General features: G+C 33.8%; 1 protein-coding gene across 3 annotated transcripts in view; it reads left to right on the top strand.

Moving 5' to 3' along the window:
• Positions 1 to 17,869, top strand: part of LOC128173436 (D-beta-hydroxybutyrate dehydrogenase-like) — a 29,041-nt gene extending 11,172 nt beyond the window's left edge. For all 3 annotated transcript variants that reach the window (XM_052839125.1, XM_052839124.1, XM_052839126.1), the window contains exons 2-9: positions 575 to 738; positions 1,146 to 1,267; positions 6,569 to 6,691; positions 6,961 to 7,064; positions 7,758 to 7,830; positions 14,528 to 14,589; positions 14,989 to 15,039; positions 15,863 to 17,869. In XM_052839125.1, the coding sequence (XP_052695085.1) occupies positions 581 to 738; positions 1,146 to 1,267; positions 6,569 to 6,691; positions 6,961 to 7,064; positions 7,758 to 7,830; positions 14,528 to 14,589; positions 14,989 to 15,039; positions 15,863 to 15,955 (786 nt within the window). In that variant the 5' untranslated portion in view covers positions 575 to 580 and the 3' untranslated portion in view covers positions 15,956 to 17,869. The remainder of the gene's footprint in view (positions 1 to 574; positions 739 to 1,145; positions 1,268 to 6,568; positions 6,692 to 6,960; positions 7,065 to 7,757; positions 7,831 to 14,527; positions 14,590 to 14,988; positions 15,040 to 15,862) is intronic.
• The last annotated feature ends 3,549 nt before the right edge of the window (positions 17,870 to 21,418 follow it).

Genomic DNA, 21,418 nt, shown 5'->3' with positions numbered 1-21,418 from the left:
TATTCCGAATAAAATTATGATAATTCATACCTGTATGATTTAATTCTATATTAACAGGTACATTTTGATTAGCTATGCTTTTTCATCTTTATCGTATAACAAAGCATGCGTCACGATACAACGCTCATTAAATCAAATTTGACATCTATTTATTTTGAAGTTATAACTTGTCGATTGCACGAAGAACTATATATAAATTTCAACTTTTCCGGTTGATTGTTTGTAGCGGAATAATTAAACAAAGTATACCATCGAGGGAGTCAGCAAGATTCCAGTTCCCTTCAAGCATACCTATTTCCCTGTGCTTTGCCTTGTTTTCGGATACTGAAATCTTGCTGACCCCCTAAATGGTACACTTTAATTGTATCATAACTTATGTGTGTCATCCCTCCATCCCCAAACCTTCTCTTTAACCAAACTAATTTTTTTATCCACCAATGTCTGTTTATCTCGTACAAACCTTTATATTTTTTTTAAGGTTACCGGTTTTGGTGGAGGGATTTGATCCGCCATTGCTGTTTTCATCTTTAATCGTTATTGCTACCTATGTTCACCTTAGTTAATTTTCTTTCAGGTGAAAATGTCCCTGACAGGTAGAACCGCTTTGGTCACCGGGTTTGGCGGGGGTATGGGGTCCGCCATAGCTTTGTCATTAGCTGAGGCTGGGTGTAGAATAGTGGGCACCGACCGAAGTGTGTCCGATACCGTCAAACAAAACATGGAGAAAATCAAAGAAATGTAAGCCAGTGTTCAGATAACAGATATGATGAGATATTGTGTGGAGTGCTCTAAGTATAATTTTCGTGGATTTTCGTTGCAGGAAAATTTCCTTTTTTTTCCCCGCAAATCTACAGCCGCTACACATTTTGAAACAAAGCATTGTTTTATTTACTATACAAGTATTTTTTTATAATTGTGAACTTTGACAGATTACACGAAGTCACGAAAACTGACCCTTGTGAATTACAACATTTTCAAACAATTCAATGAAGTAGAATTAATTCCGACCAAAGAAAAGTAAATTTAATTGCTAGAGAAAATGAATAATAATTATTTTTTTGGCGTTGAGTTTATGAAATGGTTCATTGCAAATACATGTATCTTGAAATGCATGTTTGCAATTATGTATCTACATCTATATTTAGATCTGGCCAAGATGCCCTCTTTTTTGAGTGTGACCTACTGAATAGGGAAAGCATTGACCACTTGTGCAGTACCATAGCGTCCAAAGTTCCCTCGGGGATAGATATATTAGTAAACAATGCAGGTCAGTGAAGTTTATCAATCTTGACTTATTTACAGTCCTATTCATCGTGACGCTTTCAAAGCGGTGAGTCTCCTTAAAACTTGCATGTTCAAACACACCGTAGATAAATATTCCTTTGAATACTATAAGAGATTATCTGAGTAATACAGGTATATACTGTTATGCAAAGAAAGGACTGAAGGGACGAATATAATATTTCCAATATTCTTTTATAAGAAATGTGTCTTCATTATTTGATCCGAATAAAAACTGAATTTTCAGGATAAAACACAAAACAGAGGCGTAGTCACAAACTTAAAAGTGGGGGGGCTCAAATCCAAGAAAGATGTAAAACGTGTAATATAAAGAAATTAAGATGTAAAACATGTAATATCAAGCCCCTGTCTAAGTTGAATGAGAGGACTTCAAATAGTGCATTTAAAGTTGATTGACATTCATCACAGGTATACCACAATCAGAATCTCCAATACTGCAGCTATCTTGTAGAAATTACTAATCTTGATGAGATTCGGAATGGCTAGAATATATTCTAAAGTACATATATGTAAACATAAAGAATACTTTTCAGATGCAAAACAAATTTATTAAACTTATACATGTAGGTTTGAAAATGAAGAGTCCTTAGATAATTCAATACTTTATTCTTGGAAACCAAACTGAAAGAGAACAGTCTTAATAAAACTATAGTTAATAGTTTCCAAAGTACAGTTTCCGACTTGGAATCTTCTGGATGAATGACTTTGCTATTTCTTTGATGTTGACTTGGTCTGTTCTCTCTTTGTGAACAAAGCAAGTCATACAGTGATTCAATCTTGCCTGCGTCATTGTACTTCGGAGGTAGGTTTTAATCCTCCTTAAGGACGAAAAAGATCTTTCTGGTGTGGCAGTTGTGACTGGAATGGTAAGATAAATTTGTACAAGCTTCGTAACTTCTGACAGAAGTTTCTTTGTGATAGGCTCCTTCATGTGTTGACAAATTGTATCTATCAAGGTAACTTTTTTGATTTCATTTTCACTGTCAACTTTGAAAATATCAGGCAACATTTTGAGCTGCTGTTCAAGCCTTGGAAAAGAAATATCATCTTTGTAAAGCATGGCAATTTCTTCAGACACAGAAAACAACTCTCCATTTGCTGCATTTAACAAAAGTGATTCGATTTCCTTGACGATGGTCATGTTTTTTTGTTCAAATCTGTTTTCAAGAGTGCCTACAGCTTGTTCTAATGCTTCAAAGAACTGCTGTTTAAAGTAATCCTTGGGATTGTCATATCTATGGGGATTGGATCCATCATCTAATCTTTTGGGGGCACGCCTATATCTTGGAAGTGTTGGTTCGTCTGTCAGGTCTTTTGCCTCTGCACAAACTGCATCATAAAAGTCAGAAAACACAGAGTCATTTCTCTGGCGCTCAAAGTAGGATACAGTGGCTTTTGAAGCTCTGATAGCATCCTGTGCTGAAGTATTTTTCCCCTGGATTGAAATGGATAACTGCTCAGATGCAGCAAATATTAAGTGTGATAGCTTCAATCCAAAATATGTTGAAAACTTTTCCATCATAGCCAGTTGTCCACCTGCTCGTCTGGAGTATTCATCATTAGTATTAGTATGTATGTCATCTAAAACGTCCTGTAGAACTTTGTAGTTCTGAATTACAGATTCTATAGCATATGTTCTAACAGTCCATCGAGTTGGACAAATTGGTCTGAGGTTTGGTGAACTAAGATTTGTTTCTTGCAATTTCTTTTGCATGAAGAGATGTTTTCTCTTTGGAGATAGACAAATAAGTTTTTCAATTTCAGTGACCAAGTCCATTGAGTCACGTATTGCGGAACATTTTTTGGTAACATCTTGAACACTAAGATTAATACAATGAGCAAAACAGTGGACGCTAATGGAAGATGGATACTGGTTCTGGATTTGTTTTGCTACACCTGTTAAGTGTCCCGACATATTTGGCGCACCATCATATGCCTGACCCCGACATAATTCTAAGGGCAAACCACTTCTAATAAGAACATCTTTCACTGCCAAAGCTATAAAGTCACTTGTTTGTGAATGAATTTCAAAAAGACCTAACATATCTTCATGAATATTGAAGCTGTCATCAACCCATCTGACACATACAACTAACTGTTCTTTGTATGCAACATCCATAGTCTCGTCTGCCATAATAGAAAACCATTTTGCCTGTCTTACATCATCAAGCACAGATCTCAAAATTATCAGTCCAATCAGAGAAATTTGTTCATTCACAATTTCTGGAGAAACATATCTCCCCTTTTCAATCCATGACAAGATTGTTGGGTTATCTTCAGCTCTCAATTTAAGTAGCTGAGTGAGGTGACCTTCAGATTCACTGTGTCCTCTGACTGCAAGTCCCTGTCGTAATAGAAATTTCAAGGAAGACAACTGACAGGAGAGTGCCAATCGTCTTTTCTTCTGGTCTTCCTGTTCCTTTTTCTCTATCTGCTCACTTACAGCCATGGCACCACTTTGCAATCTCCTAATATTTAATTCTGCCTCTTTATGAGCTGATGAATTTTCATGTTCCCTGAAACGATTCATGGCCTTTTTCCAGTTTGAAAAGCCATTTTTAGAAAAGGCCAATTCCGCATTTTTACTCAGCATCAAAACTTTTCTCTTAACAGCCTTTCTGCAGAAAAAGCAGAAGACATTTTTTCTAGTTGTGCAAAGTGTAAGCCAAGGAAAATCATCAAACCAATTCCCTTGAACAGCTCTTGTTATGGTTTTATTCTTTCTCTTTATTGTGACTTTTGTTTGCTGTAGTATGGCTTTATCACGTGGTTGAAATGGAGTGTTACCAGTACAGCACATGTCTGCACAGTCATCTGCGAGTGCTGTTTTTTCAGAGCAACTTTCGTCAGCCAATGAATCGATAAACTCTGTATTTTCTGTGTCAACTAAATTCTGTTTTTCTTCTTGTACTATTTCCCCTTCCATAATTTTTTGTGCACTTTCCTTGTTGCTGTTCTCTTCGGCAGAATCCTTATCTTCTATGACTTGGCATTTTTCTTCATACAGCGTGCTTGTTTGTCACTCTGATCGGATTTAATGTCCATTTTTTCTGTCTCATTATGTATGATTAAAATTGATTTTTCTTTATATGCTGTAAATGTTGAAGGTTTCATACCTTCAGTTTGTTTCTCGGATGTTTTATTCTTTTTCTGAAAGAAAGAACTTATGGATTTCTGTTGCTTAACTTTTTTTCTTGATTTCTGTGGACTTTCTGACAGTTTTCTTTTTTGATGTACTGATGTTTGTTTCTTCACGAGTGGTACAAAATGATTTGGTTCAAACAAAGCACCATCACGTGTATCAAAATTGCCATCTCTAGACCACATGATATACATAATCTCAATGTGCCCTTCATTTACTTCATTTGAACTTACTGGGTAAAATAAATTGTTGAAAAGTGGCCTGATTCCCATATTAACCTCAGGATAAACAGAGTATATAGGGCGTTGGAGAACTGTGGCCAATGCCATGATATGTATTAAACCAGACCATGCCCTATCTGTACATGTAGAAAGTGCAACATTTCTCACATTGGTTTCATTTTCACTGCTAATCTCAGCAGTAGGAAATATCATTGCTCTGGCATCATTTAAATTCCTAGACATAAATTCTGGGTTCTTGATGACAGTTTCTAGAGCAGGATGATCTGTGTACAATTGTCCATTGCTGAAGAGTTCGCAAGCAGTTAAAATGCGTAGACTTGTGGACAAATGCTCATCTCCACAGAGCACAAGTGATGCACTATTATATAAGCAATTTCCATTTCCCGTGCATTTCAGGGCTTGTTGGCCACCTTCATCTACATTTATTTCCAATGGAATTAACATTGACGCTAATTTATCTGATTGGAGTCTTTCATAATCAGGTTGACACGAATCACCCTGGACTCTTCGCAAATGTTTTAAACGTATGCTTACCACAGAGTCCTCATCGTTTATCTTCATTGCTGACAATAAATTGTCAAATTCATTCATTGTTCTGAAATAAAATTCCAGGTGTTCAAATAGATTTAACTTGATTTTTGTTTTAGTTACAGTAACATTAATATTTCAGTTTGTTAACTCCAGAATAGCGTGAATGAGTGGTCTTATACAACAGTTTCATCTATGATGTATTAATTCTATATCAATTTAATCATTTTGCTAATAACACAAAACAAAATAATCATAAAAACTTACTGATTGAAAGAGATGGTCAGACTGCAAGCATATAATCACTACTGAATCAGCAAATAATTAAAAAATCCAGAGGTTTGACAAATCTTACTTCACGGCCTATGTGTTAAACAAGAAATGAGATACAGCAAATAAATAATGACTTTTAGATGTCAGCACAAGGGGCAGCTTGTACCTCTAATGTAATTTTGTTAGATAACAGATGCTGAGTGAAACAGAAACGTCTAAACTTAGGTCAAATTTATGACCCGCACTCCCTATCCCAAACATGCGAACACAAGAGGTCTCGACAGATTTAATTACTATACATTACTATTACTTCAAGAGAAATGCTTACTCAGTTGTTGCTGAAAATAAAATAAATTTGCCATAAAATGAGAACTGTTATAATGGTTTAATATAATTTCAACATAGCTGTGATTTTGTTCGACATTAAGTGGGGGGGCACAGACATACTCTTGCCCCCCCATATCTGAAAGTGGGGGGGCTAGTGCCCCCGCTGCCCCCCCCTGTGACTACGCCTCTGCAAAAGGAATTCAAGAGCTGCATATGAAAAGATTTGATGTCGATAGACTAAATTAAACCCAAATTTTCTTATTGTTAAAATAGTACCTCAAAAAAATCGTAATGTCTGAAACATTTATTGATAGTCTTTACAAAGGTGCCCATGTTTCGGCATGTGAGTGCGCTTGCGTGCATGAAGAGCACTCAGGGCTTTCAATCGTAACTCCTCGGGCCCTTCCGTCAGAGCTCGGAAAAACACTTCGAATGTATTAACATTACCGGATGTTGGAATTCTATACGAAATGGAGTCGCTTTCCATCAATTTATCTATTGCCTAGACGGCATAGTGTGTGTCTGTTATGTCTCTGATACAAGATTGTGATGTTTTTAAAAAATGTCTACATATGTTTGTTCACTTTACTATTGTATATATGTGAAACCTATGAATCGTATGTTTTTGGTAATCAATATAATATCAATAATCAATAAAATATCAATGAATTAAATTAATTCTAAATCAAACCTTTACAGATAATAAAATACTTTTATAAAAAGGGGGGTTGTCATAGACATCTTTATTTGTCAGGCTGCTTTGAGCGTTGTACAATGGACGAGAAAACTCCGGAAAGCTGGGATAAAGAGCTGGCAATAAATCTGACGGCCCCATTTCTCCTGTCTAAAAACTTCGTCATATCCATGAAAAAGAAAGGTAAAATATGGATTGTGACACGTACGCAAAGATGAGAGAGAGAGAGAGAGAGAGAGAGAGAGAGAGAGAGAAAGAGAGAGAGAGAGAGAGAGAGAGAGAACGCAGGAGAAAGAGAGGGAGAGCGGTATGAAAATAAGACAGAGAGAGAGAAGATTGACAGACAGACAAAAAACATAGCAAATAGATGGCTAAACATTAAGAAACAGACAATGGTCGGACAAGTCGTAATGGATAAATCGTTGATTATTTTGTTTTAATTCGCTGTGTAGGGTGGGGCCGAATCATCAACATGTCTTCTGTTGTTGGACTACTCTCCTACCCGTTAACAATTGGATACTGCGCTTCTAAGACAGGACTTGTTGGCCTCACTAAGGTATGACATTAACTGTTTAGCTGATTAAAGATCACAGATCAGTAGATCCGGGTATGTGAACGGATCCAATAATCTAATGTAACACCAGATTCCTACGGATTATCTGCTTGATTCTTAAAGTATCACTCTAGGTCTAAGTCCAACTTAAATCGCGAAATTTAAGTCGCCAAGAACAAGAAATAGTCGATAATATCTAAGTTCAATCCGCGAAATCATACAGCGAAAAAATATTTTACATCTAAAATCAATGCCCATTTTCAATATACTGGACTATAAAGTATTCAATCCAATTTCCAGCATTGAACCGTTGCATATTTTTGCATAAACACATTTCAGGACATTAAAAGTGAAGCTTTGCAAAATTATCATGTAAAATAAAAATTACGTGAGCATTCCTGTAAAAGAATGGGGAATGATATGAATGCAGTGTATAATTATATTAGTAGTTAAAATGCAATCATCAGTTTTAATAAATGAAGATGTTTCGTAATTATGTAGAGGCGTGATCTCTCTATGATTCTACAGTACTGTAAATACAGTAGGCTATGATAATCTTTATTCCCTTACTGACCGTCAGAATTCAGGGGAGCGTAAGGATAAATGAAATACAAATGCATGAATGTATACTTGTACCTGAAAACAATCTACCAATATATCAGTGTTAAATATTAGATTTTCCTCTTCTATTTTTAGGCCATAGCAGCGGAAATGGCCCCGCACGGGGTGACTTGCAACGCCATATGCCCATACTTTGTTGATACTCCTAGTAAGTAAAAAAATTTCGGACATTTCCGGTAACAGGAAAAAAACCTGAATTAATTTACTTGTACTGTATTTATTGTAAGTAACTACGATATCATCAGAGGTCTGGCCCACGTTGATTCAAAATGTATATTTTTCTTTTATCAAATCACAGATATTTTTGAAGAGCCCACGCTCCCTCTCAATTTCATTTTATCGTTAATTTCTGCCGGAGGAGAAAATCTAGTATAGCAATTGTATACATATTATAAATGCAACACAAGAGTAAATTATGTTATAAATAGAAATTATATAAATGACTGCCGTCATGAGAAAAGGGCCCTTATCTTCTGACGTCACAATGCTCAGAAAACGACGTCAAAGTTGCGGCATTGTAAACGCAGTTTTTTTTATTTTCTCTTTCTATTTTTTTCTGCGTCTATGTTGTGATTTCTGAATAACTAGAGTCTGGCCTTGTTTTTATACTGCGATTAATATTTTTTTTAGTCAAATATTACATGTTGATTTAAAAAATAAACATTTGATAAATGAAATATAGACACGTAACGTCAATATATCTACACATTTCGAACGCGTAATATTGCATGCAAATTGATGCTGAGACGTCGTAAAATTGTTGCTTTTGTATCCGCTATGAATCTAAAACACCACAATTTACATTCTAGTGTGTGATGAAAATATGCTCTAATTAAAAATCACTTTTTTTTTTAAATCATTGTTAGAAAGCAAAGACCCGTCTTGCATACGCGTATAATTGAATGCGAGACTGGTGGTGGATTTCTGATGATGATTTATAAAGTAATCTGAGTAAAATTATACAACTTTAGTTTGCATGAGCGATACATGTATGATTTAATAAAGTAAGAAAAAAACTACACAACACACTCGTTGTTTATAAGAGGGGTTGAAGGCTGAAACATTCCAAATTGATGCAGAGCAGTATTGTTCAAATCTAACAGTTATCTGTGCAGTAATTACTGTGAAACAATACAAGTCATATTTCAAATCAGTTTGGAGTTCACCTCACGGGAGACGATTCTACACTTTTTTTAAATTAGTCGGAAGGAACACGAGAGAATGGCTATGTCTCAATTATAGTGCTACTGCCAACATACAAAATAAATTCTCGCATATTTTATTACAATTTAAGAATTTGCGATCAAATTTTGAAATTATTTAATGAATTAAAAAGCTATAACTAACGGATTAGAAGAATTTGAGAAATATTTTGACAGCGTAAAAATCTACTCTGATATATTGCATTTGATTTCATAGAAAAATCTGATTCTTAGTGACATTTTCATGTAAAGTGCCTTTAATGAAACAACACAAAAGTATATATACCTGTACGAATAGAAAACTTGTTTATTATTTGAGCGCAACACATTTTGTTTTCTTTTGCAATTGAACAACCTAAATCCTCATGTTGTTTGTACTTTTTGAGCTAACTTAAATAAAAAAAACCCAGTCATAACATGCCTAAAACTCACCACAGTTAACATCTTTTACTAAAATTGTCATAAAATGCTTAAAATACACATGATCTTGGATATTTTAGTATATTTGTATTCAGAAAGAGTTGACTAATCAGAATTGACAAAAAAGTGAGTTTGTGAAATTTTGACCTTAAGGGCCCTTTTCTCATGACGACAGTCAAATTATAGTTGGGAAATTTACACTGCATTTCAGCAAATGGGAGACATGATAGCGAAAAAATTAAAATAACCAAAACAAAATTGATTGTCATCTAAATTAACAAATATTTAGTTTTTAACAACATTTGTCTCAATGAAACAGAAATTGGGATCCTTTCCTTTTTTAACACGCTGTAACGCAAAATATAGTGGAATTTATCTTCAATGTTTTTGGGTTTTTTTTTCTTATACTTCTTTTAGTGTCATTACATCTACTAAATCAATCGGTAATATACGGTTTGAAGTTAAAGAGGTTTGATCCTCTGATTCTGGGTAGCCATTCTGGGTCATCTCTAGTCTGGAAATTCTGTGTCATATATGAATTCTACTTGTAAACTCTTTTTTTACAATGGCAAATAAACTATATTTAATAAAAAAGTGAAGGAAAAAATCCATATTTAGAGAGTGTAGTAAGGGACTATATTTTGTGGCGGAAGGTTTTTAAGAAGAAAATGAACATTTTTCATAACTCAGTTGTTTTAAAGTACCGTAATTTTAACTTTCTTATTTTCCGTGCAGACCAAATTTTCAGATAGTTTATGCATTCGGATATCTTCGTGTTGTTCCAAAAAACATGTTTCAACAATATTTCAATATTTCTATCGACATATACTGGCATATTTAAGTGATATTTCATAAAAGTAAAGAAAAAATCAACTCCAATTTCCCCCTAAAATTGGGTTATTTCATGCCATATCTCAAAATTTACATAATAGACCCATACTTTTGCTTTTATTTTCTGAATATTTAAGTTTCTTTAGACAAGTCCGTCATTATTTGAGAAAAAGTTTGAGACTTTTAAATAATTTAATTGCATGTTGAAACGTTTATGAATAAAAACGGGTGGGGTTTTTTTCAGTGCAAAAAGGTCAAAATATCAATAAGGTGAAGAAATTGCAAACTTTTTCATTTTGATAATTTTAATTTTATTAATTCTAAATAATGTAAATTTGTATTTGATACCATGGTTCATTTCGATAAAAAATTAAAGAGGAAAAAGCGATTTATGTGCAATTTGCACTTTGAGTGCAGAAAGGTCATATTGAATACACCGTAGCACCGAAAGGAGCATATAGACACCAAAATTTTGTTTTGAATTTTGGTTTAGATATGTGTGTAGATGTTAAAAAAATACTTTAGAAAAAAACTTAAAGACTTTTGATAGCAGGACCCAACGTCCTAAAATCGAGCTGTTTCTCAAATGTCGTGTCTGTATAAAAACGTGGTCCTTTCTAAATATCTTAAATTTAATGAAAAAATTGATTTTGAACTAAGTGAAGCACCCCCAACCTGCATGTCAAAAAGATTTAGGATTTGTTTCTTTCCTTTTTTTTTTTTTTTTTTTTTTTTTTTGATTTGTTTTTGATTGGTTTGGTTTGTGTTTTTGTTTTTTATTTTTGTATTTTTTTTCGGGGGGGGGGGGGGGGGTCCGGAGGGGGTGTGGGTAACATAAATAATTTTCATCGAGGAGAGGGGGCGTTCCTGTCTTCAAGTTCTTTTTTTAATTTCTGTATAGAATATGATGCATATTTAAAGTTTAACATGAATTTGAAACGAACAGCCCCCTTCTCCAATACAGTAATCTGCAAGTCCTTTTATTATCAAAACACTAATGGAGTGATGGAGTGGTAGTGTCATGTCGTTTGGTGATAGCGACTTTTACTGACATCAAGTAGATATAAATGTTTCTGTATACAACTCGTTGACCTTTTAAAAATTCGGACGACTTAATCTAACATAAACAAATGGAATTTGGAATAATGACCGCAAGATTTATCAGCAAAGACAATTGGACGCGACCGGAAAGGTAAACCAAATGCCTATTTAAACTTGTCCTATATGATAAATCAACCTAAGAGATAGATTTATCTTTATATATGGAGAATTTTAACATTGTTTATCACACACACAGATACGTGAGTGCACTTGTAGAATCCCTTCTAAAGTCTTTCTTTGTTATTTTTAATATATTCTAAATCATGAACCTATTTTGCCGAATGTAAACTAATGAACAAAGTTATATATTTAATTAACTTTCATTCCCCCTATCAAATTGCATTGATAGATTTGAGTGATAATTACGCATAACACAGAAGACCCAATCACCAAATCTGGTGCGTATGAATACATTCAGTCTTCCTTCAGAACATGACTGACTCTCCTCCCGACTTCAAACCGGGTCACGACCTGATATTATACTTGGGATGATTAATATTTCATGGATGTAAATATTTTTTACGATTTATATGAATTCAATTGATCAAATTTCTTCGTATACCCAAAAAAAAAATCATCAAATTACAGAATGAAAAATAAAATTGTGTTATTAGAATTTAAAACGCTATGCACTATTTTTGTCAGCATGATTCGGCTGTCCCAATGGCTCTTCTGTTAACTGCGCAGTACTCGTTGATTAAGGCCGAAATTTAAAAAAAAAAAAATCATATTTGCGGAAAGAGAAAAAATGTTAAAAAACAAAAATATAAGTATTGAATCATTATTTTTTGAAAAATGTGGTCTCATAACTGCAACGATATGTGCAAACAAATTTTCATAACGGCGTTATTCAATTTGTATGCACTCACTGCTGCAGTTATGAGACCACATCTTTCAAAAAATAATGATTCAATGCTTAAATATTTTTTCAATCAGGCAGTGGCATCGTTTAAAAAAAAAAAGGGGGGCAGACTTATCCAAAAAATCTTGACAGGCAAAAAAAAATTCTTCAAAATCCTAATCCATGTAGGAAGGAGGGGAGGGAGGGGGGGGGGGGTAAATGTAAATATAAGAAAATGTGTTGCTCCGGGAAAAAGTTGAGGGGGAGAAGCCCCCCCCCCCCACCCCCGCCCAACTGGCTTCCTGACCCCCCTACGTGCCTGAAAATTGGGTAATGTATTTCATATCAAAATTAGACTTTTAATAAAAATATTTTCTAGCGTAAAAGTACTGGTCATTTTTTTTTTATTAATCATCAAACAATGGAAACAGAGAGGAAGATGCAGTTTATATGTTATTTTTCCCTAAAGGTGTTACAATAGAAAACTCAATGTCAAAGAATATAATGTAATTTTTTTTTTTTTGAATGCAATGTTATAGAAAAACCAGTGTAGAAATTTCTATAGCAAGTTTGTTTTCGCTACTATAGGACCATGAAATAAATTTGAAAATTGATACACAGACAAATGAGGCAGATTTCACGTTTTATAAAACTGCCTCCTTGAAACAAAATTGCTTTAATCTTAATGATGAGAGTCAAATAATTTCTTATTTAAGAAGCTTACTAATATCGGTCTGTAACAGGTAAAGTCTTAGACTGTGTTTGGACAGGCACGTAACATCAAGGAGCCACTTCCCCTACTTTTCTCGCAGGAACTTTTTTTTTAAAGTTAAAAATAAAAATTTGAACTGGATCTCGTTACGAGTAACGAGTAGGTCTTCCGTCCGATTTTGTTTTATGTGATATAATGAAATATCGATACTCTCTGCCAAATTTGAGATCCTGGAGAAACTAGGTTTTTTGTCTCGAGACCGGAAACGGACGAACGGAAGTTATTAATGAAAATAAAAGCTAGGATTTTTTATAAATTTGCCTAGTGTACATCACTATTTATTATTCTAGATGAAACACCAAAGACAATCAATTAAACTTGTTACAAACATGAATTGTATGAACTCTTCTCATGAGTACCGGAAGTGATGGTTGACAAAAGAAACCCGTTAAACACATCTTCAATCCATTGTCTATCATTCTTAAAAGTTCGTGTCTCAATCACATGCAGTGACTAAAATCTCGCGGGTATCAAATTTGCAAAAAGGATAGGTACCTGAGATATTTGATACATGTATAACTCACCGGAAGTAGAATATGTTTGCTTATTTAACATATATAAAAATTCAAGAATATATTTGCTTATTTAACATATATAAGATCGTGTAATGATATACCGGTATTCATTCCATGTAAAAAAAAAAAAAAAAAAAATAAGAAAAAAAAAATTTTTCAGTTCTTCCGGTGACGACCAGAAGTGACGACGATTCAAACAAAATGATGAAAACATGAATACTTACTTAGGGCTATCATCCCAAAAAGTTTGGTCGTTCAAGTGATCACTGTTTTTTGAGATGTTGTTTGTCTCTTGACAGGAAACGGACAAACGGAAATGCTCAGTGAAAATAAACATTAGACACTTGTACTTTATTGTTTATTAATTGAACTAAATTGTCAAAAAAAAAACCAGTTAAACTTTCAAACAGCTTGATTTGTTTTAACCCTTCCGGTGAGGACCGGAAATGACGGTTGACAAAATGAAAGCGATTAAACGCATTTTCTATCGAATGTCTAATATCTATATAAGTTTTGTGTATTGATCACTTGACTTTCTGAGATTTCGTGGGTGAAACATTTATTCAAAAAACGCTTTCTGAGATATTTGAGATATCTCACCGGAAGTCGAGTTTTTTGTTTTTATCTAAAATCGGATACATCACATATGTAAGGAGTATTACTTATATTTCAATTCTATATGAAACAAATTAAATGCAAAATTAGAAAAAATTTGAAGTGCTTCCGGCGACGACCGGAAGTTATGACGAACAAAACAAAATCGTTTATAGACATCTACAACTATAGTTCTATAATCTGCTTCGCGGTTTATAAAGCGTAAACTGTCCCAAACCATTTTATATCGTATAAAACAAATAAATATTGAATTCATTCCTTAAATACAAAATGTATTGGCATTTCCTAACTGTATCAAACTTTATGAAAATCAAGTGGTGGTTACTGTGTTTGATAAAAATGCACGTAAAATGTTTGTCTACATACGGAACATACCCACTATGTAAATATAGTCGTCTACGTTATGTGTCTATATTCAGAAACGACTTTTGAAGTGTTACGGGTATTTAAAGGTCCTTTCAACCCGCTATATATATTTTGCAACACCCTCTTTGGTTTGTTATCCTTTACAAAAAATATTTGTGGAAAAAAGAATATTTATTTTTTAGTTATTCAACCCGTTTTGGATGCATTGAAGAGAGAGACCGGAGCTTCCCGTGAAGAAAGCATGGTAAGCTCTATATTTTGGATCATATCAAGTTATTTCCAACTACAGAATTCAGTGTTAACATAACGCCCACCTGGAATTTCTCTTGAACCTTAATAAGCTATAAAATAAATTCACATAACGTGAACTTACCATGTTTTTTTATTACAAATGTATTTTTGTGATGGCTTGCTTATGGCTTTATTCAAACGTATAAAAATATTTGGTCAATTTATAAATAAAATTTTTTTAGCTCAAGGTATTTTTTTTCTTATTCCTATTATCAAATTTATAAATGTGCGATTTAAAGATAAACGTTATTTACTTATTTTCGGAACGCAATCAATTTTTAAACATATATTTAGTAGATCAACAGAAATAAGAATAAATATTAAGACTTAAACAATTTATTTTTTCTTTAAGGAAAATATTCGAAATACGTATCCCACGAAAAAGTTTACCACAACAAAACAGGTTAGTGATTCAAAAACATTCTAATGCAAGAGTACATGTATGTAAAAAATTTAAATGTTACAAGTACTGTGGAATCATTTCACTTCCTGGGGGCCAACATCTGTTTTATCAAAATATAAATTCTACCACGAAAAAGTTAACTACAACAAAACAGGTAAGTGATTCCAAGACATTCTAATGCAAGAGTATATAAATGTAAAAATTTTAAATGTTACAAGTACTGTGGAACCATTTCACTTCCTGGGGGCCAGTTATCATGGATTTGCGGTTTTCTGCTTATCCCAAAGGGAAGTAGTTTTGTGGATGCGCCGGTCTTCAGTTTCAGTAACAAAGTCAACTCTTTCTTAGTTTGTTTTCATCGAAGATGTAAATTGTTTGGGGAAGTGCTACCTAAGATTATAAAGAACCTAGCTACCATAAAAAAAATTCTACAGTATTATACGATACATTACGACATAATTACGATATGCAAGCTACATTTATCAGTATCTAAACAAAATATAAGAAAATGTGGAACTTCAGTAACCAGTGTAAAGAGGGTACCAACGACTAATTTTTATTAAACAGGTCCTCTATAGGGTACTTGTGCCCAACCTTTTAAAGCATCCTGCCTTTTGTAATTTATTTTAAAATTGATATCTCATGCAAAGAGGTTTACGTGAAATTCACGTGTTCAACTTCAGGTAATTTTAATATGCAATTTAGGCTCAATTACATATACTGCCCTCTTGCAACAAAAACAATACTTATATCTGGAGTTTTTTTGAAATCGATACAATTTAAATCTTTAATATTTAGTGCAAATGTTTATTTTTTTTTACAGATCGGGGACTACGTAGTCTTTCTGTGTTCACCAGCTGCGGACAACATGACAGGATTGGCCACGCCCTGTGATGGCGGGTACAGCATCGTGTGATATGACGTCATAATTAGTGACAACGCCCCTTCATTACAATATATGACAAGAATGTCATATCTGTTTTACGAATTAGGGAGGAATATAAACTTTAAGCACAAGAGGTCATGTATTTTTACTCATGCCAAAGAGGAAGTGATATGAAATTGAAAGACATGTATGCCCAAAAATAATCTTTCAATAAATAGAATCATGTACAAGAATGATATTCATCCATACATTGTATGTGCAGTACAAGAAGATTTTGGATTTTTTTTTTAACTGTATTATAAGAAATAAAAACAGAGTCAGTTTGTGATATCAATATATCCACACTGTGAGAAAATCAGAAAATTAGCTTTAAAAAACTAGAGACCTGTGGGCCACATCGCTCACCTGAAGAACAGTTCCTGGTATCATTCTATTTCAGTTTTTTAATATTTTTCTCTCTTAGGGCTCCAGTATTAGTCTGGATTCACAATTTAAACAATTTAAAATTTAGACTATCTTAGGATGTTTGCCTAGTAATCTCAAAGGTTGTAGCCTTGAAGTTCTAGCAAAAAAAAAATTGAAACATTTTCTCTATATATTTCAATGACACATTTGGGGCCACAGTATTAGTCAAGGGGTCATGATTTTAAAAATTTAGAATCTACATTATTTGAGGGTGCTTGCTTGGTAATATCATAAATTGTAGAATTGTAGTTTTTTTTAGTACAAGATATTGAACATTTTTCATATAATCGTGTTTCTATGTTTGATTTTGAACCTCTCTTGGGACTCCAGTATTAGTAAAAAGGTAAGGATTGTAACAATTTAGATTCTACACTATCTTTGGATGCGTTATAGTGCACGTAGTCTCACAAATTGAAGCATTGTAGTTCTTGAGAAGAAATTTTGGGGGGCTACAGTAAAGGTCCAGGCGTGAACATTAGAATTTAGATTTTTCACTATATACGACATACACAGCATTTTTACTGTTTTGCAATTATCTCCCTTTGAAAAAAAGGTTTCGCCTATTTAACAATTTAGTATCCTCTTTGTACAAAGTTTTGTTAAATTTGACCACTGGTTTTTGAGAAGTATCAAAAATGTGAAAAGTTTTCGGACGGATGATTGACAAGCACGCAGATAGGTTAAGGAAGCATATGGACAACTTAGCGTTTTATTTTGACTGTTACATACAAAAGCCAAACACTTAGTATTATCCTTTAAAATAGATGTTAATGTGATAAAGTCGGGTACAACATTACTGCAACATCCGAGCATAATCACGTATACAAGTATCTATAAATAGCTTACGACTATTCCTATCTCATATGAGATAGAACAACACTACGCCGTGGTTTCCACAAAACAATGAACATATCGAGAGAAGGAAAAACTCAATATTATCAAAATCGCTGTTAGAACCCGGCTCTCCAAAAACTTTCGAAACTTTTATACAGTTTGCACGGAAAACGGTATGTTGCATCAAAGCAACTCAAAACATGGCAGGATTCTAACGGCACTTTTCAAGTTAGGCATTGATCAAACTATAGATGAATGTTACATTTGAAGTTAAAAATGTACGTGGTAGTGTTGTTTTAGTCGGATATTTATATCGTAACACAACGACAGAGTAAGGCCTGGCCAAGAAATAAAGGCACAATTTCATACCGTTTAGTGAATGATTGATAAAATCAACATCTCTTACAATATTTTGTTGTTCGATTCTGAATGATTTACACCAAAATACTTAATCAAAATGTTTAAATTACTTACAATCCTTTCCGATCATATTTACACGACATTTAAGTTTCAGTCACGGCTTCATCAATGTGTAAATCTACATAATGCAATCTAATTTGTGAAAAAAAATTGTTTCCAGCATTTTTGTTTGTTTTTGGTCTACATTTAATTGTTTAAATATTTGATTAAATACATAATAAGTAAGATTTGTGATCTTACTGAATTACGTGTAACTCAGATTCTATATGCTTCCTGAAAGGGAAATGGTTATTATTTTGATTAATAATTTCTTTTCCGATTTGAATGTTTATAATGCCTCAGTGAGGTATTTTTAATAGGCAACCAAAATTTGAGTGACAATCGTTCATTTGTACGCGAGTTATAGAACTTACAATTCTTTGCTATGTAAACAAAGCATTTGTTTACATTTTGAGTAATAAATTTCAATTTTAGACCAGGTTGACAACGATGTTTTACTGGTACTAGTATATTGAAAGGCACAAGCCTTGCTTACATGACAAAGAATTGTGAGATCTGTATCTTGCTTATGATTTAAAGACTGACTCTAAATCTTCATTTGATCGTGAGAAATGTATTTCTAATGCACTGTAAATAATAAAAACAGAAAAATAGATTTTGACCAAAATCGTGACCATGCCTTATAAACACCCGCGCAACAGGTGATCATAAAAGCTCACTTGAACCTTCCGCTCAGGTGAGCTAAAAATATAATTGTACTTTCATATGAACAATATTGGACTTTGACACTGTATCTTTGTAACCGGCTATTAGAAGGTAATTGTTTGCATCCAAGTTTATACCTTTTGGACATCTTAACTGCCAATAAATGAGTTGAAAGAACTGTTCTTCCATATTTAAGATGTGGATAAAGTCACCCCGTAGTCTGCAACCAAGATTCTACCCTGGCAATCTGTGTCTATTCCCTTTGGATCAAAATCATTTCTAGAACAGACTTCTAACCCTGAGCTGTCCATCCTAATGTACGACAACAACTGTCTGGGCATTTGAGTCAGCAACACATATGTTTAAGTTTTTGTTCCCTGTGATGATGTGGATAATTTTTTTCCGTAATGTTAGTGAAAAGCACGACTTATGCCTGTTTATTTTTATCACTGTTCATCATAATCTAAAGTTCACCATTAGTAGTAACACTGGTACTTTAATGTCCCCGTCCTGTAAGCTTCATTACTTCATCTATCGTCTTGCCCTTTACAATGTTAACAGTTTGATTGTGGTGATCAGTATACATTAGATCTCCATTTTTTGTCAAAGCTAACCTATATCATTTGCATGGCTCGTTCTTGGACTTTGTTTCAATTGATTGTTCGCTTTGGTCACTGTAGAGTTTAATGATGGCGTCATTACCGATGACCAACGTTCAGTGAGAGGGCTTAAATAGGCTGTGCCTGCTGCCTTATCCCATTCAATATATTACATTGAATAACATATTGTTTAAATCAAAGGCTCAGATTTCATTCTTTTTTAGAGAGGTCACTCCCCGTAACCCTTTGTATATCTACTGGTGAAAGTTGCAATAATCTTCGGTTCTCTTATAGGGGTCTGGTTTGTGGAAAACTCTGACTATTGGGTGCAAGGTGGTCTAACTGTTTCATGGATGAGTTTGCTCGGACTCTGTTTTATTTGCAGTAAAACTTGGAAGGATGGTTTAGGTGTAAGCTTCTTCATTACTTCTTCAGTACTGCACTTCTTGACTTGTATGTGGCTGTTTTATATAAATCGTCTGATTCTCTGATTTTCTTTAAATCTAAAATGCTTTGCTTTACATCAGCTATGTTGTTCTTAATTTCATCTTCTTGGTTGTGGAGAAAAGTGAGATGCTCCTTTTTCATTTCTTCTATCTTAGTTTGAAGCTTGTGGATAATATCGTTGATTTCTCTGCACCAATTCTACGCCAGTTTTGTAACCATTGAGAACGATTTGTGAAGCAGTTTCAACTTTTAATTTTCCGTTATTGTACTCAATGACAATATCTTCATATTTCGTGCAAATGAAGTTCTGCACTGCTTTAAAATCTTGCTTTAAGACGTAATCACTTTCAATGACTCACGTAGAGTGTATTCTTTATGAAAATTCGACAATAATTATGTTACAGTACACACAGGTATATCACAGTTAATACAATGAAGTTCACATTAATGCTTTTCTTAGTGGCTTCCCCCGATTTTAAACCGAACTACTTTGTGGTATATTAATTAATCGGAGAGGTGGTCCACCACACAGGTTTTACACAAGTTAACTTGGCACTCAACACAGTGTAGAGAAGGGCGGGGTGAGTTACTGAGGTCACACTGCGGGGTTTCTTGGGCTCTGACATTTTGCTATTGGTCACCGACATAGGGAAATTCAGTTTGACGGGTCTATAAAAAATGAAAGGTTAAACATTCTTAAATGCTTGACCAATTTTTTTTGTTTTGATAAACGTACAATGTGTAATATCTGTCTGCATTCAAGGTGTTTTTAAATAAGTCCTATATCAATAATGTCATTGACGTATGAAGCCTTGTTTAATAACATGAAATTTCAGTATGTTAATTTCGGAGTTTTTAGCAGTGGTACCCCGACCACCCCACCCCTCTCGATCTGCGCGTAGACAAATCTTTTGATTTTGCCGGTACTGCATTGCAAACAATACATCTACATTAGCCTGCTTAGGCAATTGCTACTGGAGATTTCATGAGGGTTTCCACGAAACAGAGAAATAAAAATAGGTGGTCTACATGTAGTTGGTACAATTATGATCGGTTTTATTTTTTTTCTCTATGTTTGGTTGATATGTATGATATGTCAGGGAACTCCTATTGATGTTTTTTTCGTGGTAAACAATGTCTGTACAAAGATTAATTAGCCGAAAAGTAGTGTGTGGCTTTGTCGATAAGATCAGGACGCTACTGGTTATTGCGCCATCCCCAACAGAGATGGAACATAGATCAAAACATTGAAAAAATAAAATTAATTTTTTTAGAGGTATTCATCTTTCTATAAGTCAGATATTCAATTTACTAAGAAAAATTGCGTCGCTGGTATTGTTTATGAAAGTTGATAATGCAAAGTGTTTGAAATAACTGAAATATTTTACGTAGGTTCAGACAGATTTTTGGGATATTGAAACAAATTCAAAATGGCTCGGTGGTTTTTAACATCATCCGCTTTAACCTTAATGATGGTCATTAGGAGAACTGGACGGTTGTGACAAATTAAGACCAAAGCTATCTTTTTAAAAGAAGAGTTTTAATATGAATATACTTTTCATTAAAAAAATCATCTACTAACACACGATGGGTCTCTACCATTCAGTCAACTAAGATGCAACTGAATGGCAACTGAAAGGTGGCTGAATAGCATTGCTATGCCATTCAGTCACCTTTCGGGATCATTCAGTTAACATTCACTTGACTGAATGGCAGAGCTTCATCCTGTGATTCATATCATAAATTTTAAAAGATTGGATTTTTATATAGCTTAATATGTTTATTGCTAGGAACCATGCCTAATATTTTAAGGTTGGTCTGATGGGTTATGATTTGATTATTGCGACTCCTTAATGTTATGAATTGATAATTACCTTATTTCATATTAAAAAAATTCCGACAAGCAGTATTTTTTGTGAGCCCTGCATGTAATTAAGTTTGAATAGCCGATTACAGACATAAAAAATGAAAAAAATAAAAAATAACAGAGTAAGAATGAAAAAGAGAGAGAGAGAGTGAGTAA

The sequence above is a fragment of the Crassostrea angulata genome, chromosome 2 (assembly GCF_025612915.1).
Source record: "Crassostrea angulata isolate pt1a10 chromosome 2, ASM2561291v2, whole genome shotgun sequence".
NCBI classification, from domain to species: Eukaryota; Metazoa; Mollusca; class Bivalvia; order Ostreida; family Ostreidae; genus Magallana; species Magallana angulata.
Note: the sequence above shows the minus strand (reverse complement) of the source record. Positions and strands in the feature narration are given on the sequence as shown.